At 40.2% G+C, this 20,487-nt stretch overlaps 1 protein-coding gene across 2 annotated transcripts in view; it reads right to left on the reverse strand.

Annotated features, from left to right (window-relative positions):
- Positions 1-336: 336 nt before the first annotated feature.
- LOC143017728 (sodium-independent sulfate anion transporter-like) overlaps positions 337-20,487 on the reverse strand; it is a 39,950-nt gene continuing 19,799 nt past the window's right edge. For both annotated transcript variants that reach the window (XM_076172513.1, XM_076172515.1), the window contains 11 exons: positions 19,591-19,770; positions 18,908-19,103; positions 17,363-17,583; positions 14,890-15,070; positions 8,608-8,848; positions 5,235-5,366; positions 4,772-5,018; positions 3,204-3,383; positions 2,830-2,980; positions 2,238-2,498; positions 337-1,353 (listed from right to left, as the gene is read on the reverse strand). In XM_076172513.1, coding sequence (XP_076028628.1) covers positions 2,251-2,498; positions 2,830-2,980; positions 3,204-3,383; positions 4,772-5,018; positions 5,235-5,366; positions 8,608-8,848; positions 14,890-15,070; positions 17,363-17,583; positions 18,908-19,103; positions 19,591-19,770 — 1,977 coding nt within the window. In that variant the 3' untranslated portion in view covers positions 337-1,353; positions 2,238-2,250. The remainder of the gene's footprint in view (positions 1,354-2,237; positions 2,499-2,829; positions 2,981-3,203; positions 3,384-4,771; positions 5,019-5,234; positions 5,367-8,607; positions 8,849-14,889; positions 15,071-17,362; positions 17,584-18,907; positions 19,104-19,590; positions 19,771-20,487) is intronic.

Raw genomic sequence — 20,487 nt, forward strand, 5'->3', positions numbered from 1 at the left:
TGATAGCCTACAGTTCAGTCTCTCAATGTGGTGAGGACACTGAGGTCTTGAAAAATCTTTATATACTTTGGTAGTGTAGTGCCTAACAGTAGTGGGTCATATCAGGAAACCCTTCAAAAGATTAGTATATCCATCGTGTTATGGACTCACTCATTTACAGTCGTATATGGCATTGTTAATGTTGATGCAGAAGGGCTAAGATTCAAATCTTCAAGTCATTTGTGCTCCCTGTCTTGCTTCTTGATGGCTTTATATAAAGTATCTTTCCCTTGTAAGGGGGAAAAAGCCTTTGGTATATGTATGTTGGTATATGTATCTTTGGAGAATCAAGGAGTATTGCTACTGTGACTTTATATCATACCAGTGATTGCCCTATGAAGTTCACTTTATGCCTGTTACTAACATAATTCATGAATTATTTATAAATCTCTGGTTATGTGGGCATATGGCACCCTTCCCTGACGTTCATCTCACATATGGGGTTATTTCCACAAGAGACAACCCTTGGTGAAGGTAATGAAGGGGACACTTGGAGAACACATGGTTGGAGCAAGTTGACTAATCCTGTTGAGAATTATCAGGAATGGGAAGGGTAGCTACATGGACACTTGCCCAAGGAAATCTTGGGGGAATGGCAATGACATGTGACTGAAGTGGCATAGACCTCCAATTGATGATGATGTATTTCTAACACTGGAGTGACACAGACTTCCATGCACAATATATGAGTATTCTGAAACAACTACCCATCCTGATTCTGTCAATGACTTCAGCTATAGGAAGAGACAGCATTGTCTGCCACAGCACAGGCGAAGGCACAAAATAGTAATTTTTCTTTAATTACAACATTAAAGATTTTCCCATTGCAGCGAGGTTTATGACTTCAAAGGTGAAGACATTCTTGACTTGGTATAAAACAAACTTCTGTACATGTCTTTATGATGACTTCAACAGTAGGCACTTTATAATTCTTCTGGTGAACCACTGTACTGGAAGTCTCAGGATACAGACAGTGAACCAATGGAAAAAAGACTGCAAGTACAGCAGGCTCCTGATGTAGTCACTGGACCAGCAAGAGGTGCACTTGATAACATAACACATATCCAATGGCTTCAAATTGGATGTCTTCAAATTTTTCAATTTCATACTCTGAAGTAATGACCAGCCATCAAACTCTAAGTTGTCAGTATCAGGAAGCATTCACAAAGAATGTCTTCTGATCTCAACTCTGAACTTTGCATGCTAGTTTACTGAAAAAGGTTGGACTAAAATCTATGGGTTGTCTTAAAAAAACAAAAACTCGAGTTTTCCAGGGTGTCAGCATAAGAAGTTTGAGAGATGCTTATGACCTTCCTGAAAAAAAAGTATTAAAGGTTATTAAGTGTAGGAGATTTGAGATTTATAGAAAGATTTGTTCAAAATTGCTAAAAATTTAATCTTGCTGTTTTGGCGAAATTTTACGACTTAATATAATTTTTCTCTAGTCACAACCCTGGTAGTAGCAATTTTTGAAGTACAAAACTTAGTGATAATTTTTCAGAAAAAAAAGTTTTATATACAATGGTTTATAAGCAGAGCTGGGTGCATTACCACTAGACAGGTTGCATTACTAACACAGGAATACAAGTGCCCAGCTCTGGTTATTTTATGTTTTAGAATAGGGAATATTAATGTTGTAGTATAGGCATTATTTTATTGAGAATATTTGTAAGAAGTAAATACTTCTCCATTTAACTTTTTTTATCAAAATCACTCTAGAGGAAATTAAAATCGGTAACACATTGACGATAACGCATTGACGGTAATGCACTACCTGTCCTGTGGTAATGTGCCCAACTCTGTTTATAATGGAGAAGCACATTCAAAGGAAATCTGTTGGTTCATAATGAGGTTGGATGTAGAATAATAAAACCTAATTAATTAATCAATTAATCAATGCCTAGACATTTATTCACATGGATCTTGAAACTAAAAATTATAAAATGTGTGACCTTCCCTATTGGTAGTTAGTTCAATATCCTAACTACATAATTAATAACTTCCTTTCTACCTACTTTGGCACAAAAATAAATTCATTCCTTCAAAAAGTCAATACAGAGGCACTGTCTTAACCCTTTCTCAGAGGGGGGAGTAGTGACATTAACTGAACTGAATCTTTAATAAGATTAAAGTGAGGTAGGTTGATTCTTTGGCCAGTTTCTTACCTACTATATATTTTCTTTAATATTATCACTCACCAATAAAGTTGACTCAGCTCTCTCTGTCACCATGAGGGGTATTCCCTTTGTCAAGAGCAGTGTGAGGTGGTGATGAAGGGTCCTCACGAGAAGAGGAGAACCTTTGGGTCATGCTGCTTTCCAATAAACCATCATTTTCAATGGCCACCGAGGTCAACAAAGGGTTGTGCTGGTCTTTTGAACAGAAGGCTTTCTTGTCCTCCAACTTAGTTAAATTGTCTTTGTCTGCATTGCCAATAGTAGTTAGATCACCAGAGGGTTCTGCAACAGGAGTAATATATGAATATATTAATGTACATACATACATACATACATACATACCGAGAGCTTTTTCCCCTTTACAAGGGAGGTAGCCAAAGTCAAAATGCATAAATCCACACCCACCCATTTCATCCCCACCCACTCCACTCCCATTCACCACTTCTCCCTCTCTTCCACATTTCTTGGCTCCTCCTGGATGACTGATCATCATTGCATCTTGCCCATTGCCCTGGGTCAGAGGCAATGCAGGAAGATACAGATAAAGATATAAATAGATATAAAAATAAATAAAAATATAAAATTAAATGAACTAGGGCCAAGCTTAGCTTACCTATGAGGTCCTGTCTAAGATGACTAGCAGAGGAGCAGATGCGGATGTTGGGGCACAGGGAGCAGAGGGTCTTTTGAACAGATGACCGAAGGTTCATGAAGATAATGGGCTGGTCACGCTTTGCGAACTCCTCCACAACAACCTTCACCACCTTCAGCAGGAGAGGCAAGTGGGTTAGTCTTTAGGCTCAGCCATATTTTTGCTTAATTGTGGCTGCCACAAAAGGATAATGGCCAGACAGTTTGCATCATTAATAAATCTATAATTGATATCATTACTATTACAATATAATTATTTATTCATTTCATATTTTGTAGATGGCCAAGTTAAGGAACTGACAGCCTTTCCTCTTGCACTAGATTCCAGTGATCTACCTTTGCAGTGCTGTAGTCTGCAGTGAAGATTCCCATGCAGTCAACAACGACAGGAAGGGTTCCACCCCCTTGACGAAGACCTGCCTTCAGGAGCTTCTTTCGAAAATGAGAACAACTTGGGAAGGGCATCCCATAAGAGGGTCGCACCAACACGTGTGCCCCTTCTCCATGACGACACTTCTGCAGAAAGAAGTGGCTCATGACATGTACAGTATGCAGTGATCAGGTAAAACATTGTCTATGTACCATATAAGGGCCAGCATGCATAAACAGAACAAGTGTTAAAGGTCAGGGTGCTAATAAGGCCTTCCACATCTCAATGGTTTCAATCTAGGGACTGCCCTCCATCAGACTGAAATTGTAAGGCAATGTCTAAAACAAAACCTGTTGTGTATGCCACCCTGTTAAAGGATTTAATGAAAAAAATTTAGTGCCCCCTATTTGTTATCTAATTGTCTTTTAACTGAATACTGTTTTCTGACACTAGACAGAACAAAACTTATATATATTTTTGCCTCAGTGACATGGTATTTCATTCCAGATGAACTTATCAATACACTTTGCTAGCTAATTCCAGACTTTAATTTGACTGAGTGGTGGGTGTCTGGATTGCAGGGACTGAAGCACAGGGTCAAACACTTTCAGCCAATACCTGTCATCTTCATTTAGCTAAAAGAGAGGAGTAGTAAGAAGTTAACCCCATTGACATTGAGTCCACCTTTATGAATTTTGGTCTAGATAGTGCTGAAAGACTTTCGGTTCTTGTGAAAAGTAAACCTTGCACTTGACACACTGACTTATGCTGAAAAGAATAGCCTTATGACACCCAGAATAATACACACGTGTCCTTAACCTCTTCTATACAATGATACCTATGTAGGCATTGTGAAGAGTGAATGGGCATACAAGGAACCCGGTGTTGGCATCTTGATTATATTTATTTTGTAATTGTAGCTGAGTGACCATTGAATTCTGTGAACTGGCTTGATCACATTTTCTGGGTCTATTATTACTCAGTGAAAGAGAATGAGTAATACTGCAGTGATTTAATATTTTCTAACAAGAGTATTGTGTTGCATCAATCATTGTACCTCAGGCATCCAATGCTGCGCATGTAAATTTGACTTGTACTGAAGAGGTAAATGCAGCCTAAGATTCAAATGGTTTTGTTTACCCTTTTCCCAGTTGTATTGGTATATCTATTTCTACTTTTCTACTTGATGCCAGTTGTGCAGAGGAGTATACAAAAGAAAAAGCTTTCATTATAGTGATGTGGCAACAAATCAATCTTTCCACCATTGCAGTATATTCTTCAAAGGTTCTTCCCTAGTGTATTCAGGTCTATTAATTCTGAAAAGCACATCATTCATATGCATTCTGCAAACTGGTGACTGGAAAATGAATATTAGTTGAACACTTGAAGACCTAAAGGGATAAGCCAATGTTCCTTCAAGCTGGATTCCACCCTATTAGCTTTCTAAAATCACTTGGCCCACAACAAATTTTGTAAAGTACATCACCCGGGTAAAGTGGAGGAAGACCAATATGAGAAAGAAGACAATATGTACCTTTGCTGTAACTTTGATTACTTCAATGTCTGGTTTGGAGAAGGAATAGAGGAAGAGGGCGAGGTTGACCCCAACGCCAAAGAAGATCCCCCATTCAAGTCCCCACACAAGGGAGACCACGAAGGTAACACTAAGGGGCACCAGATCTAGTCGCCGAGTCCTCCAAAGGGGCTTCAGAATTTCATAGTCCACCATGCTCACTGCTGCACAGAGAATCACTGCTGCCAGAGTTGATTTCGGGATATAACTATTCGCGTTATTGGTCGTGGACAGGATTCGAGGGTCAAGAATGAATTCACCAGTGAGTTCCAGGGTGAGTTCATGAACAGCAATAACGGTGGTCATGGTGAGCGACAGGAGGGGAAGAAAAATGAAGTGGCATAAAAATATTTTCTGTGAGGTTACCATTCTACTGACATATGGGGAAAAAATAAAAACATGTCCAATATTAATCTTAATCTACCTGAAGGCAGGAGTGAGGAAAGCGAGGACAAAAATGACGATGGTGCCAGTGACAAGACCTCCTGCAGGAGTCCTGACACCACTGGAGGAGTTGACAACAGCACGGGACATGGCAGCCCCCACTGGCATTGACCTACAATAGGAAGGTTCATCAAACATTTTGGTAAAATCAAAGTTATTGTCACAATTCCTGACTTACATAGCTACATTGTATACATCAGAATAACATTACATTTTTGTTACACATATTTCAAGCATGTTGGTGGGATCTGGTGAATTCATCAACAACAATTCACTGACACCAATTTACTGACAAAATTCACTGACACTCTCAATTCATTCGTATTTACAATTCATCAAAGATTATTATTTTCATAGCCTTATTTAGAAAAGTGGGATATAAGCAAGTTGTTGTTTGCTGATGACACTGCACTTGAGGCAGGATTAGATGAGGGATTGAGGAAGTTAGTGATGGAGTTTGGGAAGGTGTACGAAAGAAGAAAGTTGAAGATAAATGGGGGTAAAAGTAAGGTGATGAGATGTACAAGGGGTGAAAGTGGCAGCAGACTGGAAGTGAGTATTAAGGGAGACTGGAGGAAGTAGATAGTTTTAGATACTTGGGTGCAAATGTGGCAGGAAAGGGAGTGGAGATGGAGGTAAAATGTAGAGTGAGAGAAGCAAGTAAATACCTTGGAGAATTAATAAGTGTAATGAGAAATAGACATTTGGAAATGGATGCTAAGACGAGATTGTACGAAGGAGTGACTGTGCTGACAGCACTGTATGGGGCAGAAACATAGAACATAAGAGAGGAGGAGTTTGAATGTGTTAGAGATGAGGTGCCTGAGAAGTATGATAAGGGTTATTAGGCTGGATAGAGTGAGAAACAAGGAGGTGAGGAGGAGGACAGGGGTGGAATGGGAGTTGGGAGATAGGGTTGATGAAAGAGCATTGGGATGGTTTGGACACATGGAAAGAATGAGTGAAGAATGATTAGTAAAAGAGGTGTGGAAGACAGATGTGGAGGGAGTGAAGATGAAGGGACGTCCTAGGATGAGGTGGATGGATGGGGTAAAAGGGGTATTGGGAAAGAGGGGAATGTCTGTTGAGGAAGGACAGGAAAATACAGAAGATAGGGGTGAATGGACAGTGGTTCTGTATGGAGTGGGTGGGGGAGTATGTGTGAAAAAATAATCTGACGCAGCCTGAAGGGATTTCTCCCCGTCTTCTCTTTTTCTGCATGAAGGGAGGGATGGAGAGGGGGGTCACCGATTTAATAAGGAGGCCTTGCTGTGGATGTGCTGTGTCTTGCAACACTGCTTCTGACTCAGGGCAGTGGGTGAGATGCAGGGATGACCCATCATCAAGGAGGAGCCAAGAGAAGAAGGAGGGAGGGGGGGTGGAAGGGAGTGGAGTATGCGGGGATGGAATGGGTGGGGATGGAATGGGTGGGGATGGAATGGGTGGGAATGGATTTTATGTCTTTGTTTTTTGTTACCTCCCTTGTAAGGGGAAAAAGTCTTTGGTAAATTTAGGTATGTACAAAAACAAGGTAAAATTCCCTTTCATAGTAATTTCTAAGAATAGTACAAAATACACAATAAAAAAAATTATTGACAGAACTAATAAAACTTGAAACTATAAATTATTCTTAAAATCAAAAAGCTAAGTTATGGCCTATATTGCCTGCAAATAATCAACAACACTGCTATATCTCCATTCATAAGAATCACAATATTTCTTTGTGACTGAAATGAAGTACCAGCCAAGTATCAATTAATTTGGACATCATTAATGTTTTGTTCTTTCTTCATGCATTCAAAAAACATTCATATATTAGGGTGGTGTCCAGCAACCTGTTTCTAAGATGTATTATGCCATCCTTCAAATGAATTTTTTTTTTTTTTTTATTTATCTAATTATTAATTTTTTTTCTTCAGAATCTATAAACTGAAGAGGCATGATGGGCAAACCAGCAAAAATCTTTGTATACTGAATACTTTACATTTCTAATGGAATTAAGAAAACACAATGTCACTCCTTGGCAATTCAGGCTATTTCGATAATTTAGTGCTTCAGTAGTTTCATACTTGATTAGTGGCCAATTATAAACAAGTGTACATACTACCATGGTCAACTATTTACCTCAGCCACCTATTTCGCAATCCAAGCTTATTTGGTGATTTAGTACTTTGGCACTTCTATAGAGACTTACCTTTGTTTAATTTTTTTTCAATGAATTTTGTGTATTGACAAATTGAGTGTATTTACCTAGTTGTAAATACACTCAATTTGTCAATACACATAATTAATTGAAAAAAATATTAAACAAAGGTAAGTCTCTATGGAAGTGCCAAAACAATAAATCACCAAATAAGCTTGGTGATCTATTACTTTGGCACTTCCATAGAGACTTATATTTGTTTAATTTTTTTATGTGTATTGACAAATTGAGTGTGTCTATGAACTGTTGTCAGTGAATTGTATGATGTAATAGTAAAGAAAATACTACTCACACTGATGAGACCAAGATTGGAGTACAAAAAAGAATATAAGGAAAATAGAAAGAATCCAAAGAGCAGCGACAAAGATGGCCCCAACACTTTTAAAATTGACATATGAGCAAAGACCTGTTGGCCATTTACTGAATCACGAAAGGCGTGGAAGTCTTTGACAGAGAAGGCTTATTAAAGTGGGATAGAAGAAAAACAAGTGGACATGAAAAAAATCAAAATGGATAGTTATAGATGAGATCTGAGGGAAAAAAAAGAAGAAAAAAAAAAAAAAAAATCCATACAGAGTGGTGGATGTCTGGAACAAATTGGATGAAACAATATTGTGTGGAAGATGGGTCACCATGAGCATAGCTCTCCTTCCTGTATAATACAACAGTTTCCCACACAGAGCGATTAATACATGGAACAAATTAGACAACAAAACAGTATGTGCAAACACTATACAAGACTTTAAGATAAAACTTGATGCGGAGAGATACAAAGACAGGTCACCACGAGCATAGCTCCCCTCCCGTATATTACAACTAGGTAAATACACACACATACACAATGTTGGCTACCCCAAAGTGCAGTGGTTAGAGTTCCCGGCTGCCACGACAGCAGTCTGGGTTCGAATCTTGCCCAAGGGTGAAACAATTTCAGTATCACTGCGCTGCAAGTCGTTACTCTAACTTTTGTGGGCAGGGAGTTGGGTGTGTGTGTGTGTGTAAGGTCAAAGCATTACCCATAGATCAGTCATATATGAGCTCTGAGCTCTCTTTCACGAGGGTAATAGCTGTCGATCATGAGTCCAACACGTGAATCAAACCAAGGTGAATTATGCACACACAACTTCTTGCACAGAGGATGGTGACCTACCTGAAGAAAGAAGCAACAATGTTGGCTGCCCCAAGGGCAATGATCTCTTGTGTTGTATCAAAGGACTTGCCCTTGGTGAAGGCAGTAGCAATAACCAAGTTCCACAGGATTGCAAGGAAAGGGATCACAGCGACTCCAAGTCCCACATCAGCCATAATGTCTTCAAAGGAAAGTGTCTCATTACCAACAACCACAGTGGTTGGAGGAAGCTGTGGTACTGGCAGCCCAGGAACCACAGGGCCTGTGGAAGAGTCACAAGAAAGGAATATGGTAGGGATTAACAAGTCCATGATTAAGATACATATACAGGGTCTAACAGATAAATTCGTACAAACTTTGAAGAGGTTTTAAGCACTTAAAAAGTAACATATGGCAATTCTGATTGTTTCCAGATACTTCCATTTGTCTAATAATTTAGCCAGTTGTATACTAGCACCGGTGCAATAAACATTAAGCAATGGAACAAGCCAAATGTTCAGCCATATGCGAACTTCGTCGCGCGGGTCACACTCCTAGCACCATAATAAGGATGCTAAAATACTCCAGACAAACTGTTTACGATGTTTGTAAACGATTTGATGAGACCGGCGAAGACCAACGAGCTGCTCACAAGCCCAGAAGGGGCAGAATTCTAACACCTCGCTTTTTAGCTGGTCTCAAGAGAAGTGTCAATGCAAATCCAGCCTTACCATTATCGACATTGGCAAAGAAGAGAGGTGTCAGCACAATGACAATTCACAGAGCATTAAAGAAATTGGGATTAACCTCATTCTCACAAGGAAAAAGACATCTTTTGACACGAAAAATGAAAGAAATCCGCTTGACCAGGTGCCAAAAGCTGTTGAACTGGATGAAGTTGAATGGCTCAGTCATCAAGTTTTTTTCCGACGAGAACATTTTCACGGTTGATGCGACTTTCAATAAGCGGAATGATCGCTGGATAGCCTCCTCATCCTCAGAGGTTCAACACAAGACAACGACGAAGAAACCAGCAAGTGTCATGGTGCTCTGTGTGGTGTCAACTGAGGGAGACGTCTTCACTCACTTCTTCAACAACAAGGAGAAAGTCAATGCCGTTGTCTATTGCAAAGTTCTAGAAGAGAAAATAATACCCTGGATGAAAGATAAGGCTAGTGGCAACCAGTTTGTCTTCCAACAAGACTCAGCTCCAGCCCACACAGCGAAGAGGACCACCAACCTTCTCGAAGGGTCAAATGTGCAGTTCTGGAACAAAGAGTTGTGGCCCTCAAATTCACCAGACCTAAACCCTTTAGATTATTATTTTTTGGCACGAATTGAGGCCAAGGCATGTGACAAGCCACACAGAAGTATAACAACCCTGAAGACAGACATCAAGAAGGCTGTGGGTTCATTATCAAAGTCTGAGATCATCAACGCTGTATCCAAGTTTCGTAAACGCGTTGAAAGCGTCATAACAGCTGAAGGTGGTTACATTGAATGAAATCATTGTTCTTATTGCCTTTTCTAAATATACTGAAAATTTCATAACTCTCTGTTTATTATAACCCGAGATATTAATCTTAAAACATGTGATAAGAAGTTGTACGGATATATCTGTTAGACCCTGTAGAGTACACAAATAGATTACAATCAAAAGGCAAGAATGCTTATGAAACAAATTTGTCAGGGCCAAGGAACATTCTGGAAAAGAAATTAGCTTTCACTGAGGAACTGTTTAGGATTGCAAGTTAACAATGAACACTTGCACAAGGAACTGCCACACTGGATTGTTGCTTATTATAAGATGACCTTCAGAAGAAGCATAGACCAACTGCATCCCAAACAAAAACCTGGAACATGTTGAAGTTGCTGTACTCTCATACTATTCAAGATAAGGATATATGTATGGCTTCACACACAGATGAAGTAATAATAATAATAGTAACAACAACAACAATAATAATAATAGAAAAAACAACAACAATAGAAATATTAATAAAAATAACAATAAAAATAATACATATACCATGGGCTTTTCCCCCTTACAAGGGAGGTAGCCAAAGTCAAAGGCATAACTCAACTCCTACCCATTTCATCCACAAATAGGCTGCTCCATTTCCATTCAACATCCCTCCTTTCCTCTTTTCTTGGCTCCTCCTAGATGTTAAGTCAACCCTGCATACTGCCCATTGCTCTGGATCAGAGGCAATGCAGCAAGACACAGCACATCCACAGCAAGATCACTTCATTTAATTGGAGACTTCCCCTCTGAAGGCAGGGAGAAATCCCTTTGGATTGCATTAAAATATCATTCACACATAGCCCCCCCCATCCTTTCCATGCATCACAGTATCATCCATACACAACCATTCTCCACTGACCCCTACCTTCTGTCTTCTCCCTTCCCTCCTTCCTCTACAGAGATTCCCCTCTTTCTCAATATTTGGATAAGTTTGAAAAGTAATGATAATAACAATAATAATACAGGGTGGGGCAGTGGAACTTGCTTATTTGGAAAATCAATTAAAACAAAGGTAATGCAGATAAGTATTTAATTATTTGAACAACATCAAGTACAACATTTAAATTTTATGTTTTCCCAGTCTTAAAGATGATATCAGGTAGATGGCGTCCATTATTCTCAATACATTGCGTTAATTGAACTTGGAAGTTTTGTTCAACTCTGTCCAGCACATGGATGGGTAAGTTGGCAACAGCTTGACGAATGTTGTTCTTCAGGTGAGCTAGGTTCCTAGGACAATCGTTGTAAATATATGTTTTTAGATAGCCCCATAAAAAATAGTTGCAGGGTGCTAAATCAGTCGACTGCACTGGCCTCTGCAGATGGCCCCTCAAGGAGATGAGGCGTCCTAGGAAGTGTTGCCGCAAAACAGAAATTGATACACGCACCGTGTGTGATGTGAATCTTTAGTTCTTCATGAACAATTTGCCTCACAGAACGAGCAGACAACCCAACAGCAGTTGCATGTTTGTGGGCAGAGCATTGAGGGGTTCGCAAAACAGAAAGCCTTACTGCGTCAATGTTTTGGGTCGACTGTTCTGTTTGTGAAAAAACATTTTTTTTTTCTTCACATCACCAGTTTCTCTGAAGTTGTTTGTCCATGAAACAATCAACTGCTGGCCAGAAACACGACCACGGGGCACAATATTGAAATGTGTAAGGAATGCACGTTGTGTGGCAATGATTGAGCGACTGCTGGAAAAGTATGCCTTGACAACGAATGCACGCTCCACCTTTGTCCGTCCACTTCATGATGCTAACTGAACAAAGCGACTCAGTACCACTTTACACCTCGCCCTATCGAATGTGCCTACCCCAACTCTCCTCGGAGCAACCATCACTTCAGGGCGTAAAATTAAAAAAAGCACATTCCTCTGCCCCATCCTGTACATACATATGCTAAGGACTTTTTCCCCTTTACAAGGGAGGCAGCCAAAGCCAAAAGGCATAATTCCACTACCACCCATTTCATCCTCACCAACTTCCATTCACCACCCATCCCTCCCTCCTTCTCATCTTGGGCCCTCCTGGATGATGGGTTATCCCTGCATCTCACCCATTGCCCTAGGATGGAATTGTATTACTTTTATTACATTATTATTATTATCATTATATGTTAAGCGGAGATTGTATTTACCTAGTTGTATTTACCTAGTTGTATTTTGCGGGAAGGGGAGCTATGCTCGTGTTGTCCCGCCTTTGTATCTTGCAGTGTCTAGTTTGTTTTTAAACTCATGAATGGTTTTTGCGCATACTATTTCATTGTCTAGTTTGTTCCAAGTGTCCAAAACTCTATGAGGAAAACTGTTTTTCTTCAGTTCTCTTCTATAGCTATGTTTTTTTATTTTCTTTCCATGTCCTCTTGTGTTTCTTTTGTCCCAGTTAAGTAAATTCTCACTATCGAGTACCTCTGTGCCTTTCATGATTCTGTAGATGGTCAATAGGTCACCTCTCTCTCTTCTTTGCTCCAGTGTCGGTAACTCCAGTTTAGCCAATCTCTCTTCGTATGATAGGTTTGCAAGTATGAAGGAGTGATTGTGCTGACAGCACTGTATGGGGCAGAAACATGGAACATTAAAGAGGAAGAGAGGAGGAGTTTGAATGTGTTTGAGATGAGGTGCCTGAGAAGTATGATAGGGGTTACTAGGCTGGATAGAGTGAGAAACGAGGAGGTAAGGAGAACAGGGTGGAAAGGGATTTGGGAGATATGGTTGATGAAAGAGTACTGGGATTGCTTGGACACATGGAAAGAATGAGCGAAGAAAGATTGACTTGGCTATCTCCCTTACCAAGAGGTAGCCAAGCCAAAAGGGATACACCCACTCCCATCCACATTTTCCTCCCTCTCATCTCAGCTTCCCATGGATGTGGGGTTGTCCCTGTATGTCACCCACTTCCCTGGGTCAGAAGCAATGCAGGAAGACACAGCACATCTAGAGCAAGGCAATTCACTTAATTTGTAACCCCCGCCCCCTCCATCCCTCATGCAGAAAAGAGAAGACAGAGAGAAATTCCTTTGGTCTGTGTCTAAATATCTTTCATGTATAACCACTCCCTAACCCTCCCCCCTCTCCCTTGCACCATAGTATCATTTATACACAGCCATTCTACACTCACCCCTATCTCCTGCCTTCTCCCTTCTTTGTTCAAAAGACATTCCCCTCTTGCTCAATGCCCCTTTCACCCCATCCATCCATCTCCTCAGTTGTCACCTCAGAATCACTTCATCTACCTCTGCCTTCCACACCTCTTTTACTAATCTTTCTTCACTCATTCTTTCCATGTGTCCAAACCATCCCAATACTCTTTCATCAGCCCTATCTGCCATCTCTTTTTCCACCCCTGCTCTCCTCCTCACCTCCTCATTTCTCACACTATCCAACCTTGTAACCCTTACCATACTTCTCAAACCCATTCCAACTTTTCCTCTCTGCCTCTCTTAAATTCCAAGTCTATACCCCATACAGTGCTGTCAGTGCAATCATCCCTTCATATAATTTCCTCTTTGCATCCATTACTTTCCTCTCTCAATCTACAATTTACCTCCACTTCCACTTCTCCCTTTCCTACCACATGCGACCCCAACTACCTAAACCTATGCACTTCCTCCAGCCTCTCTCCTTTCAGACTTTCAACTCACTTCCATCCTCTCCCCTTGTACATCTCATCACCTTACTTTTACCCACATTTACCTTCAAATTTCTCCTATCACATACCTTCCCAAACTCTGTCGCTAACTCCCTTAATCCCCCATTTGACCCTGCCACAACTGCAGTTTTGTCTGAAAACAACAACTGGCTCATCTCCCACTTTTCTCCATTTTCTTTAACCATTTCCAATCCCCTGCCCATTAGCCTTGTCTTTACCTCCCACACCACCCCATCCATGTACACATTAAACAGCCATGGCAACATGACACATCCTGACGCAGTCCCACCTTTACCTCCCACAGTTCTCTCTGGGAAGAAATTTCAGACTGCCATCTATGTTGTGGGATTGTTTCCATGTTACTGGTTCGAATGTATGAGGAGGAACAATTGCCAGGAGTCAGCTCTCGTTAGTGTGGGGCACTGTAGTAGAAGATATTCTGCATTCTCTTTGTGGCAGCTGCATCTAGGGCAGCTTGATTGATAATTGAGTCATCTCAGATGACTGGATCTTAGGCATACTTCATTGCAGAGGAAAGTTAAAAACAAAATTATATGAGAAGTCATTGGTTTGATCCCTACACTGAGAACACTAGTGTCAAACTAGTTTCTACCTTCACATTATTCCATGTGTTGTGATTAGCTATATATATATATATATATATATATATATAATATATATATATATATATATATACATATATATATATATATATATATATATATATTAGTAAAGGGGGGGAGCAGATTCTCAGTAATACACGTGGAGTTAAAAACGACAGCATTGTTGTAGTTGTTCAGTTTTTTTTTCTTCTTCATATTCTCGATTTTCCTGATAAGAGATTTTCCATTAACTGGGTGAATTGATACTATATATATATATATATATATATATATATATATATATATATATATATATATATATATACATATATATATATAAATCTTTGGAAAATGTGACATGTGTTCGTATTTTTTTCAACTTTAGTGCAGTAACAGAGAATCACATATGTATAAAAACAATGACAAACACAAGTAGATTTACTTTGCTCTTCTACCAGCACACCTCTTAAAGCATCCCATCATACTAAAGAGCTTCAAAAGTATGCAGCTCCAGTAACTACTCCTGGAAGAAAGCCATGTTTTTCTCACCTGTGAGTGTGAAAGGTTGGTCATCCCCTTGTAGGGCATAAGCAATGCTCACAGACACAAGGATAACTGCAGCATTTCTACTGACAGAGAGGAAGAAGAGGACCTTGGCTATGAGCCGCTGGCCAAAGGTCTTAGGTTCCTTGCCTCCTCCCAGGCATTTCCACTTAAAATTCCGGATTTGCTGCAGGGGGTAAGGGAAAAAGGTCTTCAGTTATATATCATTCAAACCTTGATCTGATGATGTTAAATAAAGTGGAAGGTTACTGGCAATGTAGACAAACCCCTGCAACAGGGAAAAAGAGGTGAAGTGTTTTGTGTTCTGCCAGTGTAAATTCAAGTCTATACTTGGCCATTGCAAGAACCCAGTAGGGTGAATCGCATTGTATTCTGTCAGTTTGCTATGGAAGTACACAGAGCAATTACTAGAGTATGGCAATATGAAGTTTGGCAAAAAGAACCTCATGTTGATTCCTCAAAACTGATATATATGTACATATACACATAAATACATATACCAAAAGGACCTTTCCCCTTAAAAGGGGCCAGACAAATCAAATTATCCATCCACCCTACACACATTTATTATCCCTTGCATCTTAGCTTCTTGTGGGAAACTGAAAATAGATAAAAATCTTACATCAAGTATGACTATGCAATCTGCAAAAATGGATATTTTACTAATAAACACAAAAGATTATTGTTAGTTCAGTTCTGGGTGTCTGGTATAATCTATCTATACAACAAGAGCTTCTTCCCCATATAAGGGAAGTAGCCAATTCAGAGGCATGTACCTATTCTCACCCATTTCACTCCTTTCCACCTCCCCCTCCACCCCTCACACCTCAGCTCCTTAAGGTTGATGGGTCATCCCTACATCTGCCAACTGCCCTGGACCAATGCAATGCAGCAAGACACAGTATGTCCAGAGCAAGGCCGCTTCACTTAATCGGTGACCCCCACCCCTCTCCGTCCCCTCATACAGTAAAAGAGAAGACGGGGAGAACTCCCTTCGGTTTGCATTAAAATATAATTCACACATAAGCAACCCCAATCTCCCCTCCCTCCCTTCCTTGCATAATAGTATCATCCATACACAACCATTCTCCATTCATCCCTATCTCCTGCCTTCTCCCTTCCTTGCTCAACAGACATTCCCCTCTTGCTCAGTGTCTCCTTCACTCGATCCATCCATCTCATCCTTGGTTGTCCCCTCAAATCCACTTCCCCCACCTCTGCCTTCCACACCTCTTTTACTAATTTTTCATCACTCATTCTTTCTATGTGACCAAACCATCCTATTAATCTTTCATCAGTTCTATCTTTTCCACTCCCACTCTCCTCCTTGTTTCTCATTCTATCCAACTTAGTAACCCTTACCATACTTCTCAGACATTTCATCTCAAACACATTTAAACTTTTCATCTCTGCCTCTCTTAAATTCCAAGTCTCTGCTCCATATAATGCCAATAGCCCATTTATTGTAACACTTTTTAATCTCCCAAGGCATATATTTGCTTCTCTCAATCTACAATTTACCTCCACCTCTACTTCTCCCTTTCCTAACACGTGACCACAAATACCTAAAGCTATCCACTTTCTCCAGCCTCTCTACTTTTAGATTTCCATCTCACTGCCACTCTCTACCCTTGTACATCACATCACCTTACTTTTACCCACATTTACCTTCAACTTTCTCCTATCACATACCTTCCCAAACTCTGTCACTAACTTCCTTAATCCTTCCTCTGATCCTGCCACAAGCAGTGTCATCAGCAAACAACCACTGGCTCACCTCCCACTTTTCTCCATTTTCTTTAACCATCTCCCTTGCCTTTACTTCATGCACCACTCCATCCATGTACACATTGAACAGCCATGGTGACATGACACATCCCTGACACAGTCCCACCTTTACCTCAAACCACTCGCTCTCTCCAGTTCCCATTCTAACACAGGCTCTATTACTTTCATAACTCTTGAGTGCCTTTAACAACTCTCCCTCAAGCCCATATATCTGCAAAACCTCCCACAGTACCTTTCTATCTACCTTGTCATAAGCCTTTTCCAAATTGAACCCAGGACCTCCCATTTGCTAGGTAGGTGTGCTTATAGGTTACACCATGGTTGCCTCCAGTGACCACTTGCATCTCTTGGCCTCACCTGCTAAGAGCCAGTCCAGGAGTGTGTATTCTTACAGGATCCTACTTACTGCACCAGGTTGGATAGGGAGCAACACTAAAAAGCTGTCACTGCCCAGGAATTGAACCCAGGGCCTCCCACTTGTCAGGTAGGCATGCTTATCAATTACACTATGGTCACCTCCAGTGACTCCTCAGAGACAAAATTATACATATTTTTGGGTCAGGCATAGACTAAAGAACATGTTCAAAATATTTTTTTAATCTATCTAGCCCACAAATCTGAAATATAAATTTCATTTACATACATAAAAGGACAAGAGTACAAAATGTACCTTGAGGAATGTGACGACAAACATGCAGCTCAGGCCAAGGACGAGGTCCTGCCACCGTGTGAGGGTGATATTCCGGCAGACCTGGATCCAGGTGTTAATCACACCCTGAGTCTTGACTTTGATCCCGAAGAGGCCCTTTAATTGTGTGGACCCAATGGTAATCATCGCTGCCGAGGTGAACCCACTCATGACAGGCTGGGAGATGTATGTGACAAGGAACCCTACATCAGGAAGAATGTGGTTAGCCATTCAAATACAATTCATTTGTTTCACACTAGTTGACATACCAACACAAACTAGGGAATACAATAGATGACACAAACCTACTCCACTTGCATACAATCACAGTATCACATGCATCTTCACAGAATTTACAGTACTAGAAGCACAGACATATCTTCCACTGAATAAAATCATCTGATGCTAGCATAATCTATAAAGCATGACAGCAGACAGATTGATGAAGTAATGAAAAAAGTTCCATGTCCTTTATCCTGTTACCTAAAACACAATCATAATGTACATTATCTAGTTAAAGGGGTTTGTTTAATGTTACTTAAGTCTGAGTGCAACTTCCAAGTGAATAAAATTACCTGGCATTTTATCTATGTACCAAGAGGTTTCTTTTAAGGGAGGCAGCTGGCCAAGGCATGCACCCACCTCCACCCATCCATCACCCATTTGTTTACCTTTTATCTTAGATCCTCATGGATGAAAGGTCATCTTTATCCCCTGCCCAGGTCAGAAGCAATGCAGCAAGACACAACACATCCACAGCAGGGCTAGTTGCTTCATTTACATGGCGACCCTCCCTCTTCATACCCTCATGTGAAAATAGGGAAGACGAGGAGAAATTCATTTGGGCCAGGTCAATAAATAGTCCATTCACAACCATTCTCCACTCACATCTATCTCTTGGCTTCCCCCTTCCCTGCTGAACATTCTCCTTTTACTCAAGGCTCCCTTCACTCCATCCATCCTGGCATTAGCCAGGGTATATGGGCATCCTGGGTATTAAGGGGAGAAACTCTCCATGAAAAGGGAACTCTGGAAGCCTTGCATTACTTAGAGGTTCATCTAATTAATATAAATACTTTGAATTGTGTTACATGTAGCTTCCATAGTGGGAAGCTTATTCAAATCATCCACTATTTGACTGAATTTATGGATGATGAAGGGTCCTTGGCAGATGCCTTGGGAGCAGGAATGGTGATGAAGTATTCTGTGGCAATAGGTGAGGTAATAAGAGGAGCCCTTCCATAGCTGGGGATAGAAAAAGACTGCAAAGTGAAAGCGAAACAAGGATGATGAGGAAGAGAAAGAGAGGGCAGATGGCGAACACTTAATTTCACACAAACATACATACACATAAAACATATTCAAAAAAGCAAAATAAAAGTGTTGGGATGGGTCACACTCCTATGAGACATAACAGGATGTCTGATGAGGGTTTGATTTTTTGCAAATGGGACTTGATTTTATTGTTTCCCCTAGGTTGTAAGAGGAACAATAGTATTTTGTCCTGTCACCCTATAGTAGACTTACCAAGGTTTGCTATACCAGCGATGACCTCTACGATGCCTGAAGTGAAGCAAAGAAGAACAGCATAGTCTGCACCACCTTGAGCAGCATACTGCTTTGTCAGGATTGCCAGCATGGCTGTAGGTCCTAAGGCAAGCTCAGGAGTTGTCCCCAGCAGGGCATACACCATTACCCCAGCAAAGGAGGAGTACAGACCATACTATTTCATCAAGAGTCAAACAGTAAGGAACAACATTATCAAAGTACAGTATTGTGTAGGTGTTTCATGACATATCACATCATACCACATTAACATCATTATGTGTTGGTTGGAGATGGAGAGAGATGATAAAAAAAATATTCATTGAAGCAAAATTATCTTTGGCAATGTGAGATTTCTTGTTAAGTGATATTACCAAAATTAAGAGTTTGGTAGATACAATCATATTGGCAAATCAAGAACAGGTAATCATATCAACACAGGACTCCATTAAAAAGGGTTTAGTACATTAAAGTGATTTTTTTTTCAAATGTGACACTGATAACACGTAAAATCATTGGTGGGTGGGTGAGAGGTGTACGCTCATCCTGTATGTCAAACTCATCTTGATGGAAGGATAAAAAAAGGCAGGGGGATATCTTTCAGCTGCACCAGACATGGAGGGGTGGAGATGGGGTTATAAGACTATCTTTTGTGCCAAACTTACCATGGGAGGGAGTCCTGCAACAACACTGTAAGCGAGGCCCTGTGGGATGATCATGAGGCTGATAGTGAAGCCTGCAATCATATCACCTAAAAAATGGGCCGAGGAATATGCAGGCATCCATGACAAGAATGGGAAACGCCGTTTGCATGTCTTGCGGGTGCAAGCATTCTGTGCTTTCTTCTGCAAGAGGTCAATAAATAAAAATATACATTATTTCTATTGTAAACATCTTTATCATTATAATTATAATTACTAATAATACTATTACAATTACTAACATCATCATTATTATTACTATCATACTATTATATTATTATTATCATCATTATTATTGTCATTATCAATAATAATGTTACTGTTATGTTCTCATGCATTATTGTCAAAGGCATGATCAACCTGATCAAAGGAGTAGAAAGGAAAATATTACATGTATTTAAGGTGAAGTGTATAAGAATTATAGTGATGGTTACAAGGGTGGATAAAATGAGAAAGCATGACTTGAGGCAGAGAGCCAAGGTGGAAAGAGAGCTGGCAGATGGGGTTGGTCGAGGAATTCTGGAATGGACTGGATTTAAGGGAAAAAAAATGAGTAAAGAAAGACTAACAAAAAAGATGTAGAAAGTACAGATGAATGGAAAAAAAATTACGGGAAGAGTGAGAATGAGGAGGACGAATTAAATGAAAGGGGCATTGGTTGCAAGACGAATGTCTGAGTAGGGGTATGAGAAGAAATATGTATGGGTGGAGAAAGGTTGTGAATCCCTGAGAAATTGACGAGGCTTGCTCCTTCAAGTTCTAAGTCCATACAAAGTTATAGTCACAAGTTCCATGTCCATACAAAGTTATGGGCACAATAACCCTCTTTCACACAATTTCCTTTTTGAACTCATCCCTAGA

Source organism: Oratosquilla oratoria, chromosome 33, assembly GCF_046742065.1.
Source record: "Oratosquilla oratoria isolate Oo_2021 chromosome 33, ASM4674206v1, whole genome shotgun sequence".
Lineage (NCBI taxonomy): Eukaryota > Metazoa > Arthropoda > Malacostraca > Stomatopoda > Squillidae > Oratosquilla > Oratosquilla oratoria.